The sequence below is a fragment of the Pyrus communis genome, chromosome 1, assembly GCF_963583255.1.
Source record: "Pyrus communis chromosome 1, drPyrComm1.1, whole genome shotgun sequence".
Classification (NCBI taxonomy): domain Eukaryota; kingdom Viridiplantae; phylum Streptophyta; class Magnoliopsida; order Rosales; family Rosaceae; genus Pyrus; species Pyrus communis.
In genome coordinates, this window is record NC_084803.1 from 13,486,570 (window position 1) to 13,512,679 (window position 26,110).

Sequence of the window (26,110 nt, forward strand, 5' to 3'; positions counted from 1 at the left end):
TTAGGTTTGGCAAAAACTATCTTATTTCTTGATGGTGATCTTACCACCATTAGACCTCACCACGCCTATCGATGTGGACGACGATGAAGAAGATATGCCGGACCGATCGAACTCCTCCTTGTCCTTGTCGAATGCCGGGGTTAGTACTTCCTGGAGTTCCATGTACTTTCGTCTCTTTGTGAGCCACAACTCTGGCGTGTCATTCCCCGTGTATTGAAGCTGTGATATGTCATCACCGTCCATGATCTTATTCGGTACTTCTGAGCAAAGAGGAAAGAAGCGTTTCCGATCTCCACTGCAACATGAAAATTTTCAGATACTGAAACTTTAGCAGACGTGGGTAAGGCGGGTTCAAATCCCCTCCTCGTAGATTAGAGTGATTTAATATATCGTCTTATCAAACAAAGAAAAGAAGTGATGGATAATACTGTGAAACAAGATTATACCAGCTCGAGATAGAGCTTGTAGACGGTTAAGGTGCTCTTCCTTGATTTTGAAGGGTGCCTCGTTTAAGTCCACAGTCGTCCTCTGAGAACTGGCCAGATCCTTTGGTAACTCAGAAGCGCTGCCATCGATTTGGGAGATATCCATTACAACCTTGGCTTCCATGGGGAACAGATACTTTGCCAGTCCAACTGACAAGAAACAATCAATCAGCAACACAATCAGATTTCATAAGCCAAAAAAGAAGAGCAAACTAACACTCATACGCTCTAATTTAAACACAAACAAGAGCGAATTTTACCTCTATTCTCAAGGTACAAGAGTTTCATGCGCAGATCATCGCCGGCCATAGCAAGCGAAAGCAAGGCTTCTCCAAGCAACGTAACCCTTCTTTCCGCTTGCTCCAAAATCTCTATGCACAAGCGATCATTGGAAGAAGACTTGCCGTCGTTGTTAGACTTAAAAAATTCTGCAGCCCGGGTAAGCCACTTAGTGATCCGCACAGCTTTCCTCCCATCCAGCATAAGATCCGAAGGGCGAGCACCCTTCGTGACAAGGGACACAATGATCTTAGGCTCCTCATAGCCGCAACGAGAAGCACAGTTTACCCCCTCGAATTCCTACAATTAACATCTGCGATTCCAAGATCAAGCAGATCCGTTGTGGTCTTTGCATCACAGTACGCCATGGCATAGTGCAGCGCAAAGGCATCATCAAGATTGGTATGCCCTTCTTTCAGCAGCATTCGCACCAACTCGACATCATCTGAATCCAAAGCCCGGTGTATCCTCTTGGTGTGTTTATCTGGGAAATGACTAGTACTAGCACTAGAGGAGCACTGCTAAGGGCTGTCCAAGCCGAATGCAAGCCTGGTGTCGGTGATCTGCTTCACAGTGTGTTGCGGCAGGGCTTTCTCCAGAGTTACAACATCGGCATCAGACTTCACTATCATCTCAATGCACCTCCCCGCCAATCTCTCGCACGGTTTGCCGCACATGTTGGCGACGTACAGAACCACCAGTGCGTCATCTATGACAACTTTTTCAAGAATATCTAGCAGATGCCTCTGGAAATTAATCATCAATACAAAACAAACTAACAACAAAGTTTCAGAAAGTTGATAAACATCATTCACTATTATAAACACACGTATGAACGCTGAAAGTGGAATGTTTTTTCGTCAAACTATTTAAGATGTTTACGTATTCAAACTATGGATCTCAATCTTTATTGTGATTAGGTGTTAACCGAACATGGTAACATAAACCTTCAAATTCAGACAACAAAAATATAAACGAAATTTTAGAAAGCTGATAGCTAACAATTTAAACATCATTCACTATCATGCATGTATACAAAAATGGCAGCTCCAAGCCAACGAGGCTTTCGGCGTTACGAAGATTGGGGAAACGTTTATCGTACACAACATTACCTTTGTTTTTCACTATTATGCACGTATATAAACACTAAAAAGTATCCAAATTTGTTCATCTACTAAACTATCAAAGAATGTAAGATGTCTATGTTGTCTGACTGCAAATCACAATAATTAGTCCGATTAATTATATAGAGTTCAAATTAATGATACGACAACATAATAATCTTCTATTATCGTTATGTGAATCTCAACCTCTCGTCGGAGTCGGAATAATTATTGGAAAATATCATTCAAAGTTCAAACTAATCACTGTAAAAACAACCCAACGCAATATGTTTTAGAGAAATGTTATTGGCACTCTAAAAATCTTATTCTACATTCTTTATAAGTGTTTTTTTTTTTTAAATATAGAAAATTTAAAATGTAGAATAAGATTTTTAAAATGACAATAACAATACCCTATATTTTATGGTCATACTATGGATTTTGACCTTATACGGGGCGAATAACTAGTTTGACCATGAAGTCGCAGTCCGACAACTTAAGCACGTGTAAGTATGAAAAAGATACTAGTGAAGTTTTTACCTGATAAAGTGAGACCAATTCGGAGATCTGAAAAGTTGCAGAAGCATATAGAATCTCCACCATGAAATCAACCACCGGCCGGCAAGCGACATGAGCGCAAGCGTCGTCCACGCAGACGCAAACGCCTTTGGGCAACGACCTAAGCTTCCCGCTGTACAAATACCCCAAAACGGAGAGGAGCGCGTCCAATCCGACGTCGTATTCCTTCGCGAGCTCCTTTAATTCAAACCGAGGAGCCGCCAACGATGATCATCTGTCCTTCGCCGAGAACACGTTCTTAAAAAAAACGAGCTCCTCGCCGACAAGACGCAGCGGTGGACAGGAACTTCCAGGGTGGCGTTGACGACGATATTGGCGTCGGCGAGTAGCCGAAGTGGGCGGAGTCGAAGATCGAATCGAGGTTGTCTGAGAGGCGGTTGAGGGCGGAGTCGGGCGGGGGAGGGTTGTGGGGTCATGCCATGCAGGAGATGCTACTGCTGTTGGAGTTTCTGTTGCTAACAACGTCGTTCGAGTCCGAGACGCCGATTTTCAAAAAATTCATCGGGAACAAGAGAACTGAGTCGGGTGATCCGAGTTTGTGAGTTGGTGGGTTGATCGGGTCGAATCGAAGTTGTTTAAATACATGAGTTTTGAAGTCAGAGCAGAGAGAGAGGGAGGAGAGAGAACATGGGTGACGATCAGTGAAAACAAAATCCCGATTACGCAAAAATTGCTGATCAAATTTTAAGAATTAAATTTTTTGTAACAATTTACAATTTCTTGTTTGTCCTTGCGTAAATTATGATCAAACACAATTCAAAAGTTCCAAGTTGATGGATGCAAAAAGTTATTCTGTGTTGGACTGCGACCGATGAGAACATTACGCTACTTCAAGTCAAAAACACGTTGTAATGCAATTTTCGATTAACTTGAAATATTGTTACAGTATCATCCCAATGCAAGTAAGATTCTCGAATTTGAAGCTCAATTTGCTGCTGCATGAGTGCATGGAAATCCGGATAAAAAGACTGCATTTTTGCTCACCCACATTAACTTTGGTGTATACTCAACATATATCTTATTAGCTGTCATGTGTCATATCCTTGAACCTAGTAAACTTGTTAATTAAATATATATTTTTCAAAACTTTAAACTAATTTTAAGCATTAAAAATAAAAATAAAAATCCAAACCCCTCAAGCGTTTCAACTTCTCCACCCAGCAACCCCATGAACACCCACCCACCTACTGCCAAAGATTCGATGATGACGATGAGAACGTTGTTTTAACCTTTTCTTCAACTGTGACTATATGATCGTCAACTCGATAATCGAAGACCATACAACAATAGCCGGAGACAACTACGACAGCTGCACCATTGCAGCCATGAAATTCGACAGCGGCCACACCTAAAGAACTAGCCCTTTCTCTTTCTTGGCGAGGACATTTCTGTGCACATTGGGATATATTTTCTTGGCGATGACATTTGTTGAGTTTTCTTTATAAAATAAATTAGAGTTACAGTGGAATAAGAGGGATGGCGGAGGGCGGACGATAGAGATGGCTGATTCGCCATGGCTTCTGAACAAGAAGATTGAAAGGATGGGTGGGGGTTGGATGGTTGGGGAAGTTGAAAAACTTCTGGGAGTTCACTTTATTTATTTAATCATGTTTAAATTAGTTTTAAAAATTAAAATAGTTATATTAATTAACAAGTTTACTAGGATTAGAAGATGAGACACATGGCAACTAACAAGGTTTATGATGAGCATACACCAAAGTTAGTGTGGGCGAGCAAAAATGCACCCTTGGTTTTATGTCACCGATGGCATCATTGATGGGATCGGAGTCTTCGGAGGATCGTCATGACCACCGTTCTGCAGGCTTTGCTAGTGACTAATTCATTGCTACAAAAGTAGATGTGTAGCACTCTAGCTCTGTTATGCATGAAAAGGCAAGGTCTCGTTGCTTTGTGAGACCTGTTTTTGCAAAATTTGGGAAGTCTCGCCACGTGTGAGATTCACAACAATCAACAATCATCGACAGATGAGCGGGTGATGCTAGAGAGATCCCACATCTTGTTTCTATTACGGATGAAGATTAAGAGACATTCAGCCTCTAAAGTTGAATAGGAACGGATAAACCACGATGTTAAAGCTCTTGAGGTGAATGAATTTCATTTTTGAGGAGATAGATTGGACATGAATAAAACTTATCACACCCAATCTTCCGTTTTGGGAGATTAGAATGTACAAGTTTCTGTAACGAGTAATCTATCTTCTCAATTCAAACTGGACACAGAATTTTCATTTTGTTCGTCAACGTGCAAGGATTATTTATAGTAAGTTGTCCATTCCGATCCAATCCCGGACTCCAAATGAGGCCATCAAGTGATAAGAAGGATATATGATGCACATGAATGCCATATAGAAACTAAAGTAACCAAAAAATCTTACAATTTTTCATGTATATCCCCTGATTTGTCATCAGGCAGAAAAGAATGAGGATGAAGTATCACACAACTTGACAAAAAACTCACAACTAATCTTTGTTTCCATGAGGGGAGCACACCTTCTCCAAACCTCTTCCTATTGACGCCCCAAACCCACCTTCCTTCTTAGGTGTGGAAACCGGATTTTTCTCTTCTTTCTTGGGATGGATCGCTTCGACAATGGCCTCGATTTCCTCCTTTGCTCTTTCAAAAACATTCGGACCCTTAACATGATCGATTGGGATGCTCTCGTCAATGTCATCACTCCTTCCGTGAGTTTCTTTGGTATGATGCTTTGGTGACTTCTCGTGTGTCTCTTTGTCATGATTCTTCGGCGACTTCTCATGGTGCATCATTGTCTCAATCTTCTCCTTGGCTTTCCCAATCAAACTGACTATCTTGACATGATTTTCTGCAAACATCAACTAAAAACTAAGAGCACACAAACTTTGGGTTTCAAGAATCCTCCACCAACAGCATTCAGACAGCATGCCACAAATGGAAAAGATTTCTTTTTGGTCGAACAGAGAAGATTACAAAGGTTGACATCTAAACATGTGATTCAGAAAAGCAATATGAAAACAATCACGAGGACCTTAACAACTAGAATATTAAATGTTTGTAGTCGCGGGCGGAACCACCTTAGGCTCAGAGGCTGCGGATGCCCCCACTCATTTTTTTTTTTTTTTTTTTGTGTATGAAAAAAAAAAATTTACTCTTTCAGTTATTTGTAGCATTAGTACTAACTTTTTCATATGCTATTTTTATTGTGGAAAGAGCATTTTCGGTCATGAAATTTATGAAGATCGATTGTGGAATTGTATGAGAGACTAATAGATAAATGATAACATGGTTATTTTTGTAGAGAGAGATGTTTGATGGTATTGGTAATGAGGTTGTCATGCACCGCTTTCAAAACATAAAAACGCATCGATGGATATTGTGATATGTTATATGAAAAACCTTATGGACTAATATATAAGTGTTTTGTTTAGTATAATTTTGTACTTTTTAATTTGTGACTTTGTTGTTTAAAGATGCCCCCATCCATGCATATCTCTGGCTTCGTCCCTGTTTGTAGTAGAACAACTAACAATGGAGAAGATCAAAGACTCAGAGGCAAATACAAACACAGAACAGTTTTTACCACAATCCATTCAAGACGAAGCCTGGGACGCTCAAGAAAATGAAGGAAAATGGGCTTTCGATCGAATTTCAATACAACCAATTGGGGAAACCAAATGTGACCTTCAAGGTGAAACCGAACTACGAGGACAACTACAGTATGTAAACCCATGCAAAAGTTCCGACAAAAAAATCTCATACAAGCAACATTGTCATGAACGTCATACCTGATAGAGAATCAGCTTTCTCCTGTTTTTTCGACTCCTTTTTACTTTCGTCCCTGCAATCAAATCAACAAACGCAATGAGCACATATTTAAGCACATCAAAAAGACCAAATTCAGCCTACATTTCAACTTTTCAATTTGTTCAAATTAAGGGGAAAATAAAAACCAACTTTTTTCCGTGAGTGGGAGACTCTTTCTTGGGATGAATTGCTTCAACTATGGCCTCAAACTCCTCCTTCGCCCTCTCGAACATATTCGGAGCTTTGACACCGTCTAACGGGGTGTTTTCATCGATATGATTTCGCAATCCATGAGTTTCCTTGTGATCATGATGTGATTTGTCAGTGTGCCGCATTGCCTCAATCTCTTCCTTTGCTCTTTCAAGCAAATTAGGTGCCTTTACGTCCTTATCTGTTACAAATTTTCGACATTTACAAGAAATTCATCCCATTAATTAAACGATAATCCTCTTTTCTACACAAACACATTATAATCTACCAAAATTAGATAACTTTAAGGAAATTCAGCAAAACTAATCGAATCCGAAACAATAATTAGATCCAGAAAATGATCAAATTGGATAATCTAACAAATGGGTTTCAGGGGTAAAACGAGAATCAGATATTTGGAAAAAAATCGTACCAGGTGGAGCTTGCGTTGTTCCAGGTTTGGATTCTGCCATTGGAGTTGCTTGTCAGAGAGAGAGAGAGAGAGAGAGAGAGAGAGAGAGGGAGATGGAGATGGTTAGAAGATCAGTTGGCGAATCGAGAGGATGACAAGTGAGAAAATAGAATCGAATCAAAACGTGTAAGATGCCAGATTGGGCAAAGGGCCTACCTGTTAAGTCTATTGCGGCGGCTTGGACCCGCTATAACAGAAAAGAATGCGATTCGAGATAGGACCGCTTGTCCCCTATCAGAAGGTTCCAAAGCATTTATAGTAGTGTATCGGGTTTTTAACTGCTAATCTGATAACGATCTCAAATGTTAACGGATTATTTAATAACGACATAATTCGTTAACAAGTTAACCTAAAATGTATTATTTTTGTGTTGTTTGATATCGAATTAACAAGTCATATAAGAAATTGTCAGGTCTAGTATGTATATAAACTGTCATTCGACCTTTTGAACTATTAGCCAATTGAAAACGACCTTGTAAACTAATCTTCTGGTAAATTAACCTCCTAATTTATTTATTTTTTCAAACGATAGATTTTGTTAGATTAGATGTTATATTAGTCACCGACACAGTTTTGAACCCACGCCGTCATGCAATAATTTAACACATTTCCATCATTTTGGTAAAAAGTCACTTGCTACCTCCTGGACTATTTGAAATCAACCAATTAACATTCTCATTGATAGATTCGATAAAATTTCATCTACTTTATCGTCAAATACTGGCGCGACTTTACTCTTAGGAGTGAATCACGTGTTAATCACCCTTAAAAGGCCTATATATATGACTCAAAGACGTCTAATCTTGTTTAAATTTGTAATCGGAAGAGAATATATGTATGAACATGATCAAATTATTAATAACAATTGAAATAAACAAATATAAAGTAAAAGGAAATTAAAATAGATAAAAGAAGCATAAAGCAAATTAAAGATGTAAGAAAAGAATAACACAACCTCACATTTATTATATCTTCAGTCAGAAAGATGCACACAGGGTAGTTACAACGGACGCGAAAGCACTGTCAGACTTTTAGACTATAATTTTACAATTTGAAGAAAAAGCTTGTTTACAACTGAGCACCAAGGCTCTATTTATTACAAAAACTAAAAACAAAACGATAAAGAAATAATCTTCTAGGTGTTGCTTAAGTAGAGGGTCACCATAAAGCAGTCTTATATAGTGGGTGATATATTCACTTTATTCAGTGGATCCAAATCAACTTCACATAAATGAACAACAAAAGGAAAGACTCTTAAATAAAGAATCAAACAGACAAACATAGCTGCATAAAAAGTAGCCAATTATTCAAAAGTAGAATAATTATTTACTTGTCTTGATATCAAGCAACATTTCAATTATTCTTATCTTGTTTGTTTTCATAAGAAAAGCAATTCATGCTTTTTTGCCTTAAGGAATGGGTGAAAGAATCCCATAACGGTCATCTCCATTATCATCTGCTAAGTCTTCATAGATTAGTTGTTGAGAGGAAGTGGATACTGATGTCATTTTTTCGTCCAAGTGATCGAGGTCAAGAATTTGTAAGAACTTTTTCAGGTCTGCTTTAGAAGAAGATGAGATAGATTGCTCAATTAAAGACTTTAGTTTTTCAACCTTAAGAGAGAATCTGGTACTAGAAGAGAAGATCCATCCTCATGAGAAATCTAATTTAAGATTATTTTTGCTTGAAAAGAATGAGGCTTAAGGTAATCTAGTTAAATTAATGAATATAAATTCGTATTTCTGGTTGGGGAATATGACACCCTCTCAATTTTCGATGATCAGATTGAACGAATTAAAGAAGATCAATGATAAAAAATTAACAAAGATATCAAGGGGTAAAAATTGAGTGTGTAACTATCCCCCCCCCCTCTCTCTCTCTCTCTCTCTCTCTCTCTCTCTCTCTCTCTATATATATATATATATAGACACACACACATACATGCTTTTTTTTTTCTTTTCACACACTTCCATTTATTTATTCATTTATTTATTTTATTTTATTCAGTTTAAATGTCTAAATTAAACATAAAAGCACAATAAAGAAAATGAGTATAAAAAATCGGAAAGGGATCCTCTATGATCCCTTTCATCAAATCCATCACTTCGAGCCCTTGAAATTTGATCCAACGGCTAAAGTTATTATAACTTTTAAAGTGAGCCCCTGTTTTTAGCCGTTGGATCAAATTTCAAGGGCTCAGATTGGTGGATTGGATGGATTTAATGGAAGGAATCCTCCCTAAAAAATCATCTCATATGCATATTTCGTCCTTGAATAAAAATTAAGAAAATGCCCTTTTTCCTGAGTTTATGCAAGAGACTAATATATGAGAATGTTATTAGCACTCCAAAAATCTCATTCTACACTCCTCACAAATGTATTTTTCTTTCTAATTATAAAAAGTTTAGAGTGTTAAATAAGATTTTTGAAGTGCTAACAACAATTTTCAATTAGGTAAAGACATTCACCTTGAACTTGAAATTTTGGGTTTAATTCTCCAAAATCCCGTGTCGCACCAAATCTCCAAGCCGGCCAGGCCCAACCTATTAAAAGCTGTAAGCGGGTCTTTTTCTAACCAATTTGTTAGAGAGATCTTGCATCTGCACAACGCTGGGTCCATGGACCTGGGTAATAGCTAAGATAGGCCCAGCCCATTTGACTCACATAATCAGGCCCATATATTTTTTTTCTTCAGTTAAATACTCAAGGCCCAGTTTGGCAGCACCCATTACTTTTTTTTTTTCTCTCTTTTTTCATTCAATTTTAATTTTTACTTGATTTTATGAAGTCTTAAATTGTTTCCTGATAATATTGCATTTGGTGGCGTGAGTTTGACCACTCAAAATTGTAAGGTTTGGCCACTTAGTACTATGGTTTAGTAGTATTCCTCTTCACTTGTAAATGAGAGATCTTAGGTTCGATTCTCATCAAAGTCGAATTTGAACTACATTATTACTAGCTCATTGTGAGGCTAAGCCCAACCACCTCCCTTTTAGTATAAATAGTATCAGTTGTTCAGAAAATTTGAAAGGTTTGAAATTGAAGGCTGCAGACATAACTTAGAAGCCCTACCTTGTAGGTAAAGCCAATAAACATTTTCAAACGTCTGCATAAATTAGCCTAAATTATATGCACTTGCAGACTGCAGCATTTGCATAAATACTTTAAAAATGGAAAATTATTGAGCTTATGGTCTATATATATATATATATATATATATATATATATATATATATATATATATATATATATATATATAGCTGCAAATTGAGGTTTTGTAATGTTTGATAAAAATTGGGTGCCTTGTGGGCTGCTAATTGAAATCAAATAGTCAACCTAATTTTCTTGTATTTATTTATATTTTTATTTACTAGACTGATTAGTAATTTAAATAGTCAGTTATTAATTTTGGAATAAAGTTAGTTATTAATTATTATGAAAGAGAAATCAACAGAAATTGAATACGCATCGATCAGGATACATAGTTTTTAAATAAATAGAAAGAGGAAGCAGTTGGAAAATCCGACCCCATTACATATTTTTAACTTTTTTTTATATTTCTGTTGGCATTTTTTTTTTTTTTTATTGAAGTTTTATAAATATGACAATAGCAAGCAGTTGGAAAATCCGAGTTGGTGAGGTATTTAATTCAGCGTAACAAAATATGAGGTATGTATGCCCCAAACTATAATTTGTTTGACACATTTATGAGTCTGAATATCTAGATATTTATTTAGGGTTGTGCACCTCCATGATTAATGGTCAAATAAATTTAAATTAGAATATAAAAATAAAGAAAAAATATAAAAAATATTATTAGCACTTTAAAATTTTAACTCTATATATATTTTTTAATATTTAGAAAGAAAAATGTTTTTTTTTAACAAACGATATTATCTACACTAAGGGGGAGTGGAGGAGTGGACTACGCCTCACACTGGCTAGCTATAATAATGTGGTTTAAATTCATCTTTGACAACAATTAAATTTAAGGTTTTTAACTTACAGGTAAAAAGGAAAATACTATTAGAAAGGAACAATTAAATTTTTGGAATTCTAATAATAGTTCCAAACAAATAATGAGCCATTAGGTCCAAAGACCTTAAGCCATCTCCAACTGATCCGTCCAGATGGCCGAAAATAGCCTGAAATGGCACGAAAACCGTCTTCAACCGAGGGCCAGGCCAAAGGCCTCGTGGGCCTCATCATGTCAAAAAAGGAGAAAAGGGCCAACCGGCTAGCCCATCCCAGCCAGCCAGCCTGGGGCTGGCCAAAAATTTTGAATCCAAAGGTAGCTGACTTCAGCGTGACACCAACTAGCAACGGCTAGTTGACATTAGTTACCGTTGGATTCAAAAAAAAAAATTTGGGCCAAATTTTTTTTTTTTAAATTAAAAAAATCCCCATTTTTTCCTATAAATACCTAAGTCATTCCTACACCATTTCTCACATAATTTTCACCATTCCATACTATCTCACTTCATTCTATTTCAATTCTTCACATTCTATTTTCTTACCTCTTCCAATAATCTTTCCTTCAATTTTTTCAATAATTTTCAAATGGTCACATCTGCAATGAAAAGTAGGGTTTGGACCCGAAAAGAAGATGAAGCTCTTTGCAGGGCTTATAGATGGATCTTGGAAGATAGTGTGAGGGGGACTTCTCAAACAAGTGAAGGTGTTTGGACTCGTGTGTCCAAAAAAATACTTGGAGTTCTACGAATGCACCACTCCACTGAATACCCGAAACCACGAGAGTTGTTCTTCAAGACGGAAGAAACATCTTCATCCAAGTTTGAATAAATGGCATCAAACACTGTTAACAGCAACAAGTAGACATGAAATCGGCGTCAATTACTACGACGAAGTAAGTGTTTTCACAATTTATTTTAAATATTTAATTATATTACATTTAATTTCATAAATTAATTTCCTTTAATTTTTGTAATTATATTTTCTAGGTACGCCAAGCGGAGGAATTGTATATGGAGGGCAACTTGAAACCCTTTCAGCATCAAGGTTGTTGGGAAATTTGTAAAAGATGGGTCTTATTTGAAGATCCACCTCAACATAGAGTAGGTCCTACGCCGGTGTTCGGAACTGCATCCTTAGCTATAGATGGGGATGAAGATGGATCTCCTACCATTCAAGAAATAAGGGTAGAAAATCCGTCTTCGGGTGAAGGTTCCATACCTAGAGCTATAAGACGAAACAAAGCCCGAAAATTGAAGGAAAAGAGCAAGGCAAAGGATGATATCGCCTTTCAATAGGAAATGGCAACCTCTTTGCGGTTCATGGTGGAGCAAAATGCCATTAATGCAGAAAAAAGGAACCGTAGGCATGAAGGACGGGCTAAACAAATACAAGAAGAGATGGACTATAGGAATATGTCACACCCCAAAACTTGAGGTGTGAGATTAAGAGAAATAAATAGAACAAAGTGGTTGTTTAAGGGTGTAAAACAACATTAGCTTAAGATTTTGTCAATGAAAATTTAAACTCAACAAATACATTAATCCAAAACTACAAAAGCTAACTTAAAGAAATAGAGTTAAAGACTTCTTGTGGTAATACAAACTGCAAAGATGACCTGAACCATAAAATTCACCAAAAATAACTCGTTCAACCAAAATATGTGAAAATTTCCAGATCCAAAGTAGACACATAAAACTAAGTTTAAAATTTCATTGATTTTTGAGTTCGGGAAGTCTAGGAAAATTTAAATCTAAAACAAGCATGCTGCTGTTTTTCTAAAACAAAACAGTTTCACGCTACAAGAAAAATGAGCACTGCACACAATAAATTATATGTGCCCTTTGAGGCCAAAAAGCACCAACAATTGTGCTCATAGACCAATAGTAAGAATTAGACATGGCATTTTAAACCCGACCCGACTCGACCCGTTAAAATGAGTATTCGGGTGAGTGTTTACCAGGTTAGGCGGTTAATGGGTCAACCCGTTAAGCACCCGTTAAATAATGGGTCATTTTGGGTAAACCCGGGAAACCCGTTAACTGCCTGTTAACACCCGTTATTGAGAGTTTTTGTGTAATTTCAATAGTCAATAATGAAACCCTCACTCTGTCTCGCGTTGCACTATTGCAGTATTGTGCACGCTGTTTCTAAGAACTTCTGCCTTATCGTCTTCCTAAAAAATTACCACTTTCTCCGGCGTCTTCTTCCATTGCGCGCGTGCCCTCATATTTTTCCTCCATGTCCTCCGTTTGCCCTCATCTTCCTCCACTCCGATGTCTTCTTCAACGCTCTGTATTACACAAGATAAAAGCAAAGCTCTCTCTCTCTCTCTCTCTCTCTCTCTCTCTCTCTCTCTCTCTCTTTTCCCCCTGCAACCCACTTTCATTGAATTTCTGAAGAGTTCATGTCATCAAGTACTTTATTGTGGTGCGTCTAGCCACACATTAATAATGCTAATTTCTTCTCTTTGTAGCTAATTTTGAAACTTTTGGATCCTTGATCTCTGACAGGGGCGCTGTGACAAGTGTTCTAAATACAAGCCTCCCATCGCCCATCATTGTCGGGTCTGCCAAAGGTGTGTTTTACTTATACAATTTCCCGATTCATGTTAAGATTCTAAGACGCATGTAATTAATAGAAAGTCAAATTCTACTATATAAAACAGGGCTGCAATTGATTTGGATGAAATGTTATAAAATAAAAAAATAAAAAATAAAAGTTAACAGGTGAAATGGGTGAAACGGGTGACCCGTTAGCTTAATAAGTTGGGTTCGGGTGATCCGTGAGCTTAGCAGGTTGGGTTTGGATGACCCGTTAAATTAACGAGTCGGGTTCAACCTGACCCAAACTCAGTAAACCTGACCCGTTTACAGGTCTAGCAACAATGTAGCTACTATCTTTGTGTATGTGCCCCCTATAGGCGTCACCATTTCCAAAAAGGTACAATACACTGTTTGATGCTGAAAGAGGCAGGCACAAATGAACTATTATTTGTGCCTGTTTCTGACAACTTTATCATAAGACTTTTTCCAGCCATATTGACACTTATATTATAATGGACTCTTTTTTTTTTTTTTTATGGGCTTGTATTTAGATTGTGGGATGCCCATTAGACTCTCTTTTCCTTGTATTAGTCTTTTTGTTTAATGGAAAAGTAACTTAGTTTGTCCAAAAAACAAAAAAAACTATTAAACCGGCAACCATGCAATGCAGCAAGTAGATAAAGCAGTACACGTCAGCAGTGAGAATAGTCCACTACCTAGACAGCTGTGGCGGGAACTGGGGAGTGTGGGGACGGTCCATAGGGGAATTTACATAAATGCCCAACACATCTTCTGGGAAATTTTATGATTGACTGACTGTACAATTGGATTTGTTTCTCCAACAAAGAAAAACAAAAATTCAATTAGGTTTGAACCGTACGACTAGTCAATCTGTCGCGTACGTACGAGTGTTGATCTCATTATGTGAAAATTGTGAATTGGTTGTCGTTGATACGTAAAATAAAATTACGTTCACGGATATGTACATATATAAGTGTTATTTTGATAATCGTATGATTTTTACTTGTGTAAATAAATAGTGTGAATTATATACATCTTTTATTTTAAAAAACTTCTACGATACAAAGAAAATGTTTGGTACTCAATTCATCATCTAACAGGTCGTTTTAAATAGGATAAATAATTTATAAATTAACCCCACAATATATATGTGTAGGTCAAATGAATAGTTTGGATTTTTAGGATTAGGTGACTCGTACGAATTGCATATATATGTCCCATGAACACGGTGCATGAATGAAAAATAATTATAAAATAGATTGACCGTGTTTACTAATGAAAGCGATAATTTGTTAATAATATATACCTCCCACTTATCATTTTATCAATTGTAACATTTGTTAATTATAATTTGTTTGTTACGTCTAACACGTTGATAAACAGTACATGTCGTAACTTAAAGTCGATTTATTGGTGTTCTCCTCTTGATCAACTTTTGCTTTTGTATCATGTTATGTTACGCTAGCCCATTTTCTTAATAAGATGCTATTTTTAATTTTCTTTTATAATCTTATAACGCTTTTATCGTTTTGATTGGGTTGCATAATGTTAAACTATTATTATAAAAAGAAAATTAAGTGTGAAAACCAAATTTATTTATCTTGCATCACACTACCTCGTGATTTCGTGAGGAAGAAAATAATTTTCAATTTATTGCTCCGTCATGCCATAATTTATTTGTTTATTTATGGTTGTGAATTTGGGAAATTCCATGGAATGAGAATCGTTATCTTGACGGTTCAACGACCATTTTATTTTTTTGATTTAATTTTGGGAATAAGACCGCCATGCAAGTTGTAATTAAACAACGACTAAACCTCTGGACCCGTTTGTAGGTACGGTCCACTTTGTATGCGTTGTCAAGGGACAGAATCCGCCGTGCAACTAGTGCTGAGCCATGTACACATAACAAAATATACTGTGTAATAAATTCAATTTCTTAGTGTACCTAGACATGGATTTACTACGTTCTCTCCGTCTTGCAACTAATGATGTATGTTTTTCTTGTTACGTGACGAGTCATGCAAACATAATAAAATTTACTTCGTTACAGAACTAATTTCATGTTGTTCATGGACATGGATTTACGAAGTTCTCTATCTTGCAACTAATGATATTTACAGCTCATTTGGAAGCGTTTGAAATGAACAAAAACGCTTTTAAAGAAAATGTTTTTGAGTTGCAAAAACACTTGAAGTGGTTTCTGCAAGACACAATGGTGGAGCCAACATGGGGTCTTCGATTGTCCTTGACCCCAACAACTTCAAAAGCCCCATATATATTTGTGTTGTATATTGTATTTGACCCTATAAACACATAAGGCAAACTAAATTACAACCTTATTCTCCTACTTCTTATATTTTCTTCGATCGTATTTATCTTCCTTTTCTCTCTTCTTGTATGAAATACTTTAGTTGAAAAGCTTTGGCATCCTTCAACATTACTCTACAGTATCCTGCATCCACACTTAACAAGCCTCTACAAATAATAGTAGTTGTCGACATATGTTGATAGGAATTGGCAGGTGCCTACTAGGTGCTTGATGAAATAGCCCGATGAAGCTTTTTTGGCTGATATTCTGACCTCATTATTTGAAAATCCTGGCTACGCCACTGGCAAAACATACTAGTTTTGTGCTTCTTCCAAGAATCACTTTTACATGATTTACTTACATTTTTATTAAGGATTGTTTTCAAAAATATTTTCACCAAAAACGTTTTTCGCCATATTAAAAGTACTTTCAAATGAGTTAATATTTTTTCAGTCACGTGACGAGCCCTACAAACACAACAAAATATACTTCATTACAAAACCAATTTTCTCATCATTCATGGGCATAAATTTACTAAGTTAAAATTCCATAACAGTATCAATTATTTTTTGGGAGTTTTACAAAACACTTCCGATACTATTCACTTTTAACGAAAAACCACATTTTTACCTTTTCTGGTACTATTTACTTACACTTTTATTTGTCGTTTTTCATTAAAACTAAAATTTTTTTTGAACTTTTCGTTAATTTTCTTTTATTTTTAACTATACTAATGAATTCACAGATTTTTTTAAATTTGGGTTTATGGATGTCTTGGGTCTTTGAGATGAGTGGGAAAGATTGCATTTGATTATTTGACAAGCAAATTGAATAAATATATGGATTCCTTAATCTTGACTTTTGGCTCTGTGTTATTTGGACTCAATGTGTCTATGTGCCGTGATCAAACACGTCTCCCGCATCACAATTGTAGAGAGCATCAATTCAAAGGCACACACTCTTGTGGACAAATTTTCCAATGCCAATTTCCACATGCTCCTCTTCTCTGCATAATCTTGTTTAATTTTCTTGGTTGTTGACTTGTTCAGCTCCAATATCACCAATATTATTCCTGTCCAACATCTTAGTACATTCTCGTTGCACTTCACTTGTAGTAACTCTATTGGTATTTCTCGTAGTATTATCTGTTAATATACTTTGCAACACTTGCATGAAAGTATTACGTTTAGCAAGATATTTTTTATTTCAAAGATTTCAAATTTTCTACGTATTCTACTACTAGTAGTATACGTACATTACTTGTCACGCAGTTTTGCTCCCCAACTAAATTGCTCTTGATCTTTGAAGGGTGAAAAAACCTATTTGATGAGAATCGTGACACCCTCACAGAGAATTCTTTTTTTTTTACTTGATGACCACATAACATTTATAATAAAATGTTTCGTTAATATCTTACTTTACAGAAGTAGACGTGTTCACATTTTCTAGAATGAATGTGTTTATTCTATGCATTCATAAGATGACAGCCAACAAATCATTACCGGAGACTTCTACTTCTACATGAAATATTGTTTCTCCAAAGAAATGTATTTGCTCAAAATTGATTCGACCCTCTAGTTAGTTTAGAATATCGTTCGCGTGGAAAATTATTTCCGAACCCCTAATATTTCATATTTAAGCACAAAACATGAACTTGATCTTCAAAACTTACCCCTTATCTTGAAACTTGGAACTTTGACCATAACAGTAACCACGACAAATACCTTTATAGGGTTTGTAACTTTGGCGCGTACTGCCGCCACCAACAACCATCACTTCACTGCCCGGTAGAAACTGAAAAAAGAAGGGCATTATGGTAATCTCGATCAGTCCGTAGGAGAAGGACATAAAAGCAGTGACAGCAACAAAACATACAGTAAGGGACAAAAAACCTTCAATCAAAGAACTCCAACAACAGATCCGCGTCGATGACGAATCCATCCGACTTCTTAATTGATTGTTGTTTGTTGACTGTTGCGATTAGCAAGAAAGCACACAAGAATCCCAGTTTCTGTAGAGTTAAAAGCACGGCTTTGTTCCTGTTGGAAAATAAGCACTTCTGGGTTTTTTCACGGAAACCCCCTCTCCAACTCCAAGCTTACTTTTTTGACCGCCCACTCTCTCTCTATCTCCCCTCTTTCCTTCTTTCTCTACAACTGCTAATGCCCATGTTTTGTATGTTATGAACAACACAAGCTCTACAAGCAGCCTGTTCACATCTGTGAGAAGCAGTTTATAAGTGCTTTTCTCAAAGCTTTGAATACATCAACAACTCGTGGGCTTTGAACCAAATAAAATAAAAAAAGGGAAAGAAAACTCAAACGTTGAATCCAAAACACGTTCCCCCACCATTCCCTCTTATGTCTTCCAATTCCACGGCAACCAAATCCCCAAAACTTTTTTATTGACCTTGAATTCAAAGTTTCATCGTTTTCCATTTTTTTCCATCCTCCAAATTTCCCATTCCGTCGTTTCGACACGTATTCGAAGGAGAATAGTGGGGTTAGTTGTTTGTTTGTTGAGGCGTATTTGTATATATATATATATATAAGTATATAGCAGTCAGACTCACTCAAATCCCATCTTCCAATTCAATTCAACATCTCTCTGGAGTTTTGGAATTCCAAAAGCACTTTTCAGGACTTTGTGAAAAATCCCATTTCAGGTTAGGTAATGATTCATCTCTCAATTCTGTTAACAACCCATGTTGTAGATTTGATTAAATCTTTGGTGATTTGAATCTTCCGTCTAATAAAAGATTTTTATGTTGTTATTAATTAATTAGCAGGTGACGATTGTGTGCCTTTCGACTTTGAACCTGTTGAGAAATTCTTATGGGGCTATCATTCTCACTACTTGCCTCAGCCTGGGAAGAAATTGTGAGGCATAGATTCTTTGAGTTGACCTACAACATCAGTTTAACTCCCAGAGATATTGGAGCACAAGTTATTCGAAGAACACACAGCTTTAAGAAAATAGAATCCGAATCCATGACAGTTAATTCAAACAGTTCTGGCAAGTCGGGGACTAACAATTCGAATCGTCTGAGGGAATACAAACCCGAAAATGTGATGCTCGACAAGAATCTTTCGTTTAAAGGTCTTGTCCAAGAGCAACAAGACATGGGGTTAGATTTTTGTAAAGGCAAAAATGAATTGAAGCACAAACCAATGCCTGCACTTGCTCTGCCTGAGCCGCCTGTTTTTTCTTCGCCAAGGCCGGTTAGCGAGCTTGATGCTGCTGCTGTTAAGCTTCAGAAGGTTTACAAGAGTTACCGGACCCGAAGAAACCTTGCAGATTGTGCTGTGGTGGTTGAGGAGCTATGGTGAGTCTTTTTGCAATTTCATTCCATTGATTTGATCAAATTTCAATATTTTTAAATGGTTTGATTAATTTTCGTTATTTCGAAACCTTTAGGTGGAAGGCATTAGATTTTGCAGCTCTGAAGAGGAGTTCTGTGTCATTCTTCAATGTTGAGAAGCCGGAAACTGCTATTTCGCGGTGGGCAAGAGCTAGGACTAGAGCAGCCAAGGTTGGAAAGGGTTTGTCCAAGGATGAGAAGGCACAAAAATTGGCTCTTCAACACTGGCTTGAAGCGGTAAGGTGTTGCGAAAACTCAACAACGATTTATCTGACCTTAAAAAAATCGATGACATTTCGTGCTTATTCAAAAAGATTATGGGATTCATGATCTAACATTCGGATGTTTCTTGATGTTTTATGCAGATTGATCCACGACATCGGTATGGACACAATTTACACTTTTACTATGATCTCTGGTTTGAAATTGAGAGCAGCCAACCTTTCTTCTACTGGTAAGTAGTAGTGTATATATTGTTCATTTTTTCTAAGATGGTTTATATCTCAACTACTGATCAATCTGTGTAATGCAGGCTGGATGTCGGAGACGGGAAAGAAATAAACCACGAGAAATGCCCGAGGACAGTTCTACAACGTCAATGCATCAAGTATCTTGGACCGGTTAGTCACATACCCTAAACCCGACTTTCGTTTACAACCAACATAATGCTTGTTAATTGCATACTAAATTGTGTTTTGTTTGTGCCTGCAATATTTTCAGATTGAAAGAGAAGCATATGAAGTAGTATTGGAAAATGGAAAACTTTTATACAGGCAAAGTGGGGTGCTTGTGAACACAAGCGAAGGTTCCAAATGGATATTTGTCCTCAGCACGACAAGGTCTTTGTATGTTGGGCAGAAGAAGAAGGGTCAGTTCCAACACTCGAGTTTTCTAGCAGGTGGTGCTACCACAGCAGCTGGAAGATTGGTTGCCCGTGATGGGATTCTTGAGGTACAAAATTTATCCCTACATGCGCGTAAGCGCGGGCCAAGAGGCTAGCAATGCATTGTGTGTTTTCTTATGGTCCAAGTAACTTTTATGTCATGTCTTAACTTAATTTCAATTGTTAATTTCAGGCTATTTGGCCATATAGCGGTCATTACCACCCAACAGAAGAGAACTTCATGGAATTTATCAGCTTCCTACAAGATAATCACGTCGACCTCTCCAATGTCAAGGTAAATGCTTCATGTTTATTTCTTATCCAATAACTGTTGTTTATGAAATTTAAACTCAGAACCTCGTCAAATAAAGTGAAAACTAGAGGTCACTAGCTCAAATGATCACGGTTGTGTGCTTGTTTGCTCACGTTCTAACTTATATTTCTCTTGATTTTCCTCAGAGGTGCGCAATTGATGATGACTCTTCTTATACGAAGACCACTGAAGGGGAATCAACAAAGGACGGTTCATTCAAATCGACCACCGAATCGGACGGTGCAAACAAAACTGATTCACATGGCTTGGCCAGCAATGCTCCAATCACAACCGTTGAAGAACAAACTAAGAAGGCTGATAGTGCCAATGCCAAGCCACCAGTTTTTGACGCGTCCAAGCGCTTGTCATGCAAATGGACTACAGCAACTGGACCCCGAATCGGGTGTGTCCGGGACTACCCGACCGAGCTTCAATTCAGGGCACTTGAACACGTCAACCTATCTCCCCGGGTCGGTCCTGGACCGTCAGTGCGTTATGGCCCAATTCCTTCTCCAAGGCCCAGCCCAAAGGTCCGGCTCTCACCCCGGCTCTCATATATGGGCCTTCCTAGCCCAAGGACCCCAATCCCCGCAGCCAACTAAGCTCGCCGAAGTTAACATTAGGCTCGTGGGCTGGGTTAGGTAGCCGTTGGTAAATAATGGGCCAAGTCAGCCGTACATGGAGGTGCTCCTTGTGCCCAAGAATGGTGGGCCTCTCGCTAAGCCCAATAAGGAGGAGTTTAGTGGACTAACCCAATTTTTTCGTTCCTTCGATCTGGGCCATTTGATTTGTCGTACATGCCTTGCAAACCAAGCGGTTTCTTTCTTTCAATTTTTCTACTGATTTGACTCATGTATTTTTTGGGTCGGGTCGGGCTTAATTTATTCATTATTTGTATACCAGGAAGTCGAGGCAACTGAATGAAATATAATATTCAAGATTTTCGTTTAGTAATTGTTTTATTTTAGAGCGTCGATAGCATTTTTTAATTTTTTGGCAAGCACTCAAAAAATCTACAATAATATTTACGAAATGATACATGATTTTTTTAGAAAGTGTTATTGGCACTTTAAAAGTCTCATTAAAAGTGTATTTTTTTTTTCTAATATAGAAAATTTGAAAAATTAAATAAAAATTTTAAAGTACTAATAACAATTTTATTTTTTATATTTTTTTTAGCTACAAAATGATACATGATTTTTGTATTGGTACGAAGAAAAAAGATGAACAGAGAATTAGGAGGAATATTTTATGATTTTATATTATGTTATTTTCAATGACATCATATGGTTGTGTCTGGTTCGGGAGACAAGAGAGACGGAGAGAGTAATCACGTCCATCACTCAACTCAAGCTGACACGCTCCAGAATAAGTCAAAAAGATAAAAATACAGGGTCACCAGACCTACCTAGAGTTTGAGTAGCCTGCAGTGCACTGCGCTTGACCAGTCTCTCTTTCCCATCGCCCAAATTTTGGAGAACAATTAGGATTAGAAGGTTGCAAGCATTCTACTAAGGGATTTAATATCTACACACCTTATTTTACTTTTTACATATTTTTTTTAATTTTCAGACGTTGGGTCGAATGAATTGAAAAATATCAAGGGACATAAATCATTAAAGGGTGTGTGAGAAGTAAAATAAAGTGTGCACATAGCACACCCCTCTATTAATAATACAAGATGATGTAATCAAGAGCTAATACATGTCTTTGAGTTATTAGTACGGAATTTTGTAACAGTAAACTTCTGTTATGTAAGTCTTTCTGTAAATTCTTTGTGAATATATGAGATTAGTGAACATTCTTATATCAAATCACGTGATTAAACTACTATAAGACGTGATGTTTGACATAAAAATGAAAAACAAAACCGTCTCCAAGTTGATGCTTAAGTTCTATAAATGAGGCATTAATTTTTTGTTAATAACCCTCTCTTAGACGGTTTACTCCAATATTTTGGTATCTTACAATTCTTTTTGACAGGGGCAGAAGAATCACATAAAAGAAGGCATCCGAGGTCTTGTTAGAGACTCTGCCCCATCCACAAATATTGTTGTGCCTGTCATGTACCGTGATCCATCGCTGATTAAATACATGACGGATGATGAAGCCAGATCGTTTTTAACATCAAGCCATCTCCCCAATGGAGCTGCCTCCACCACCTGCTTCTTGGCCGTCTCTACTCCCACAGAAATTGGAAATTGGAAATTAGTCTTGTCGATGCAAACTACGGGCAATAGCATTGACCCTAATCTGGTATAGTCCAATCTCCAAGGCTGACGTCAGAAAATAGCAACAGGAGAACTTTTCAGAATATTCAACTAAAATGAAACATAAAAAGTAAAAGCAACAGTGTACTACGAGTTGAGATATGCAACAAGCAGTTCGAAATGCACTAATGTTTTGGAGGTATACAGTAACAACGTTGTAAAAACCGTTCAATGCGAATGCCTTTGGTGTGTAAATACTAAATTGTAATGTTGTATTAGGAGATGCCAAAACAACGACACCTTACTAGGTTGTCCCAATGATGATACGCCTAAAAGATATGAACAAAGATTGAAGTTCAAGTACTTCAAAAGCCCTACGGTCCACAAAGTACTAGCAGCTTCTTGACTGATCAAACAATACCAGGGGAGCCACAAAGAAAATTGACTGATATGAACAAATGTGAATATATATATATATATATGTATACTTTCAAACTAGACCAAGGGAGCCACAAAGAATCAAAAAGATGAATCAAGATGTCAAATTGTGACAATTTTTTATTAACACTTTACAGGAATGGATTGGCACACATTATTGATTTGGATTGGATAGCTCGCTAAATTCAATTTTCTTTTAAAGGAAAATCATCTTTCAAATAATCTCCGACCGAGAGAAATTGGAATAGAGCAGTCATGAAGGAAACTTGTACCTTCGTAAGTATAGCAATGCACAAATGCATCCAAATTGCCCAAGATGTTGCATGCCTTCTCCACCGCCTCATCAAAAGTTCCCTCCCTCTCGTCCTCCATGTCCACGTCCACCACCTCCACCGGCGCCACCGCACCTTCCAGTGGGCCCGTTATTTTCTGCACAATACCCCTTAGGCAGCTCTCCTTCCCCATCAACACCAACCTACTTATTCAGAACACAAACAAACAAACAAACAAACAAACACACAAACAAACCAAAAAAATTAAATCTTTAATACACAGAACAGAATAAATCTCAAAACCCATTTGTCAGATTAATCACAAAATGCACCCAAATGGAATCCGACCCAGAAAACCCGAAATTCAAAATTTCACATTTGATTCAGCCCATGGAGATTTAATCACCTGCAGCCGCGTTGGGCCAGAGAGAAGGCGATGCTCTGTGAAATCTCGTCACCATTGGAGGTGAGCAGGACTTTCTTCGCAGGAGGACTCCCCATTTGTTGGCTGATATAATTAAGGATGAGGTTGCTGTGCCGACGCTCAGAGCAACCCCACCGCTGCTAAGGCGCTATATAAGGCTTTTCAGTATTTAAAACAATAATCGTACTTAATAAACAGTAATTATCTTTTCCATCTTCATTTGTACATTAAATAATCATGGTACTAGGTAATAAAATATTAGTATTTTATTTATTTATAAAATAATACAAAATAATTTTATTTATAATTTCAGATAAGATTTTTAATCGTTTTCGTTGTGTCACGTGTCATTATCCATCAAGACAATTATTGGTGATGGATTTCAATAAGATTTTTATCCAATATTGTCGTGCCACGTGTTGTTACCTTTTCAGAATCGTTGATGATATATTTCCGATAAAATTTTTATTCAATCACATCACGCCACATGTCACAACCTGTTTACAATCTTTAAGGATAGATTTCGATCAGATTTTTAACGAATGACGGCATGCCACGTGGCACTATCTACAACCTAATCTTTTATGAATCCTCCATATAATCCACCATCCATCCTTAGAAATCTCACACCAATTTTCTTAACATCTCTATCATTATTCATAGTTTCTGCTTCACTCTTACAATGTCTTTTTCTTCAAAGATGATGTGGGAAATCGATCAACAAGAGGAATGATTGTTTAACCAATTAGAATGAATGTTCAATCTCCAGGTGCCCCAAAATGAGATGGAAGAGGATAAGGAGTGTAGAATGAGAGATGACGAAGCAAGAATGGCCAGAGCCTTACATTCCCGTCGAGTCATCTAAGATGTGGCTCAGATCTGCAGGTCCAGCCATTCCGCAGACCTTGATAGAAGTAGGCAACGACGAGGTACAGATCTCTTGGACGATTATTTTGTCCGTAACAATGCATTCTCTGATACGTACTTTAGACGTCGTTTTAGAATGGAACGACATTTGTTCAACAAAAGCATGATTGCTGTTTGCAACCATGATTCTTACTTTGTGCAAAAGAATGATGCTTTTGGTGTTTTGGGTCTCTTTCCTGAGCAAAAAATTATTGCTGCCTTATAGATGCTTGCATATGGAGCATATGCAGACCAAGTGGATGAGATAGTGAGGATGGGGAAATCAACCATCCTTAAGTCCCTTATGAGGTTTTGTGAAGTAATCTAATCCATCTACATCGTAGAGTACCTCTAAAGACCTACTGAGATGGACTTGCAAAGACTTCTGAAGAAAGCCGAGATGCGAGGTTTTCCTAGGATGATTGGAAGCATCAACTGTATGCATTGGACCTGGAAAAATTGTCCAAGTGCACATGAAGTCGCTTATGGGGATAGAAAATGAGCAAAAAGTATCATTTTAGAGGTGGTGGCATCTTTTGATACATGGATTTGGCACGCCTTTTTCAGGGTTTTGGGAGCCTAAAATGACCTTAATGTCCTTACCCAATCCCCAGTGTTCAACGATATCCTACAAGGAAAGGCACCAAAAGTCACGTATTGGGTCAATAGACATAAATACGACAGACCATACTACCTAGCAGACAACATTTACCCCAAGGTAATCATCATTTGTTAAAACAGTGCCACGTCCGTGAAGTGCAAAGGAAAAACACTTTGCAAGTTGTCAAGAGGGGTGCATGAAGGATGTGGAGCGTTGTTTTGGTATCCTCCAAACTCATGAAAACTTCTGAACATGCGAGGCGTGATCGGGCATAGAGTGTAGAGGGGTGTTGTTCATGAAAACTTCTGGACCGATAGGCACAACTTTGAATTTAGGACAATCTTTGATAATATTCCAACATTCTCACCGGTTCAATGATTTGTTTTTGCATTTGGTTTTGGCATTATACCAAGCTTATGCTTGAAGTGTCTACACAATGCGGGAGAAGAAATAATTATAATCAAAGTAGGTAATGTAAATTTGGGTATAGTACAAACAAATAAATAATATATTGTTACCTGATCCGCTAAATTTTCCTCACTTCGAAGATTATTACTAGCTTGTGCTAAGGCGTCTCTCCACATACTAAACGATTGGCTGAGTATTCTCCAACGACTGGACATCGATTCTTTTGTTCTTTTCCCACTAATTTTCTCAAGATAATTGGCATGAATAAGACTCCACATTTCTCGCAACCGCATCTCATTACCCGTAATTGGATCAAGAGTAACTTTAATCCAGCTAGTACACAACGTAACATCTTTAATAAGCGTCCAATTTGTACCTGCATCATTTGTCATTTGGTTGGAAAAAAATTTAATTGAAACTTTGAGAAAAAGATAGGAATATGGTTGAAACTAGCTGACAAAATATAAAATAGTGGTGTAAAGTAGAAGATAATGATAAGGTATTTATAGAAAAGTAAAACCATTTTTTTTTTTAAT

The 26,110-nt window shown here is 37.2% G+C and overlaps 3 protein-coding genes and 1 pseudogene across 3 annotated transcripts; 1 reads left to right on the forward strand and 3 right to left on the reverse strand.

Moving 5' to 3' along the window:
- Positions 1–21: 21 nt before the first annotated feature.
- Positions 22–2,948, reverse strand: LOC137748656 (BTB/POZ domain and ankyrin repeat-containing protein NPR1-like; annotated as a pseudogene).
- A 1,839-nt stretch (positions 2,949–4,787) lies between these two features.
- LOC137727614 (uncharacterized) lies at positions 4,788–6,997 on the reverse strand. The gene is made up of 4 exons (XM_068466751.1): positions 6,870–6,997; positions 6,398–6,638; positions 6,229–6,281; positions 4,788–5,288 (listed from the first exon to the last, which is right to left on the reverse strand). Exons 1-4 carry the CDS (start codon positions 6,907–6,909, stop codon positions 4,927–4,929), a joined length of 696 nt encoding a protein of 231 aa, XP_068322852.1. The 5' UTR covers positions 6,910–6,997; the 3' UTR covers positions 4,788–4,926.
- A 10,911-nt stretch (positions 6,998–17,908) lies between these two features.
- LOC137710021 (IQ domain-containing protein IQM1-like) lies at positions 17,909–21,276 on the forward strand. Its single transcript, XM_068448989.1, has 8 exons — positions 17,909–18,428; positions 18,547–19,083; positions 19,176–19,356; positions 19,485–19,573; positions 19,652–19,739; positions 19,840–20,070; positions 20,196–20,297; positions 20,462–21,276. Exons 2-8 carry the CDS (start codon positions 18,593–18,595, stop codon positions 20,915–20,917), a joined length of 1,638 nt encoding a protein of 545 aa, XP_068305090.1. The 5' UTR covers positions 17,909–18,428; positions 18,547–18,592; the 3' UTR covers positions 20,918–21,276.
- Positions 21,277–22,238: 962 nt separating this feature from the next.
- LOC137729343 (uncharacterized) lies at positions 22,239–23,812 on the reverse strand. Its single transcript, XM_068468273.1, has 3 exons — positions 23,642–23,812; positions 23,236–23,438; positions 22,239–22,494 (listed from the first exon to the last, which is right to left on the reverse strand). The coding sequence occupies exons 1-3, from the start codon at positions 23,734–23,736 to the stop codon at positions 22,310–22,312; spliced, it is 483 nt and encodes a 160-aa protein (XP_068324374.1). The 5' UTR covers positions 23,737–23,812; the 3' UTR covers positions 22,239–22,309.
- Between the last annotated feature and the right edge of the window lie 2,298 nt (positions 23,813–26,110).

What these genes read in the sequence shown, in the direction of transcription:
- LOC137710021 (XM_068448989.1), top strand. Translation starts at nt 18,593, where the DNA reads ATGGGGCTATCATTCTCACTACTTGCCTCAGCCTGGGAAGAAATTGTG. An exon ending in TTCAACACTGGCTTGAAGCG is followed by an intron (nt 19,357 to 19,484) that starts GTAAGGTGTTGC and finishes TGTTTTATGCAG; the next exon opens with ATTGATCCACGACATCGGTA. An exon ending in CCCGTGATGGGATTCTTGAG is followed by an intron (nt 20,071 to 20,195) that starts GTACAAAATTTA and finishes TGTTAATTTCAG; the next exon opens with GCTATTTGGCCATATAGCGG.
- LOC137727614 (XM_068466751.1), bottom strand. Translation starts at nt 6,909, where the DNA reads ATGGCAGAATCCAAACCTGGAACAACGCAAGCTCCACCTG. An exon ending in AACAACGCAAGCTCCACCTG is followed by an intron (nt 6,639 to 6,869) that starts GTACGATTTTTT and finishes AATTTGTAACAG; the next exon opens with ATAAGGACGTAAAGGCACCT. An exon ending in TCTCCCACTCACGGAAAAAA is followed by an intron (nt 6,282 to 6,397) that starts GTTGGTTTTTAT and finishes ATTTGATTGCAG; the next exon opens with GGACGAAAGTAAAAAGGAGT.
- LOC137729343 (XM_068468273.1), bottom strand. Translation starts at nt 23,736, where the DNA reads ATGGGGAGTCCTCCTGCGAAGAAAGTCCTGCTCACCTCCAATGGTGAC. An exon ending in CTGGCCCAACGCGGCTGCAG is followed by an intron (nt 23,439 to 23,641) that starts GTGATTAAATCT and finishes CTGAATAAGTAG; the next exon opens with GTTGGTGTTGATGGGGAAGG. An exon ending in GCATTGCTATACTTACGAAG is followed by an intron (nt 22,495 to 23,235) that starts GTACAAGTTTCC and finishes CTGTGGGAGTAG; the next exon opens with AGACGGCCAAGAAGCAGGTG.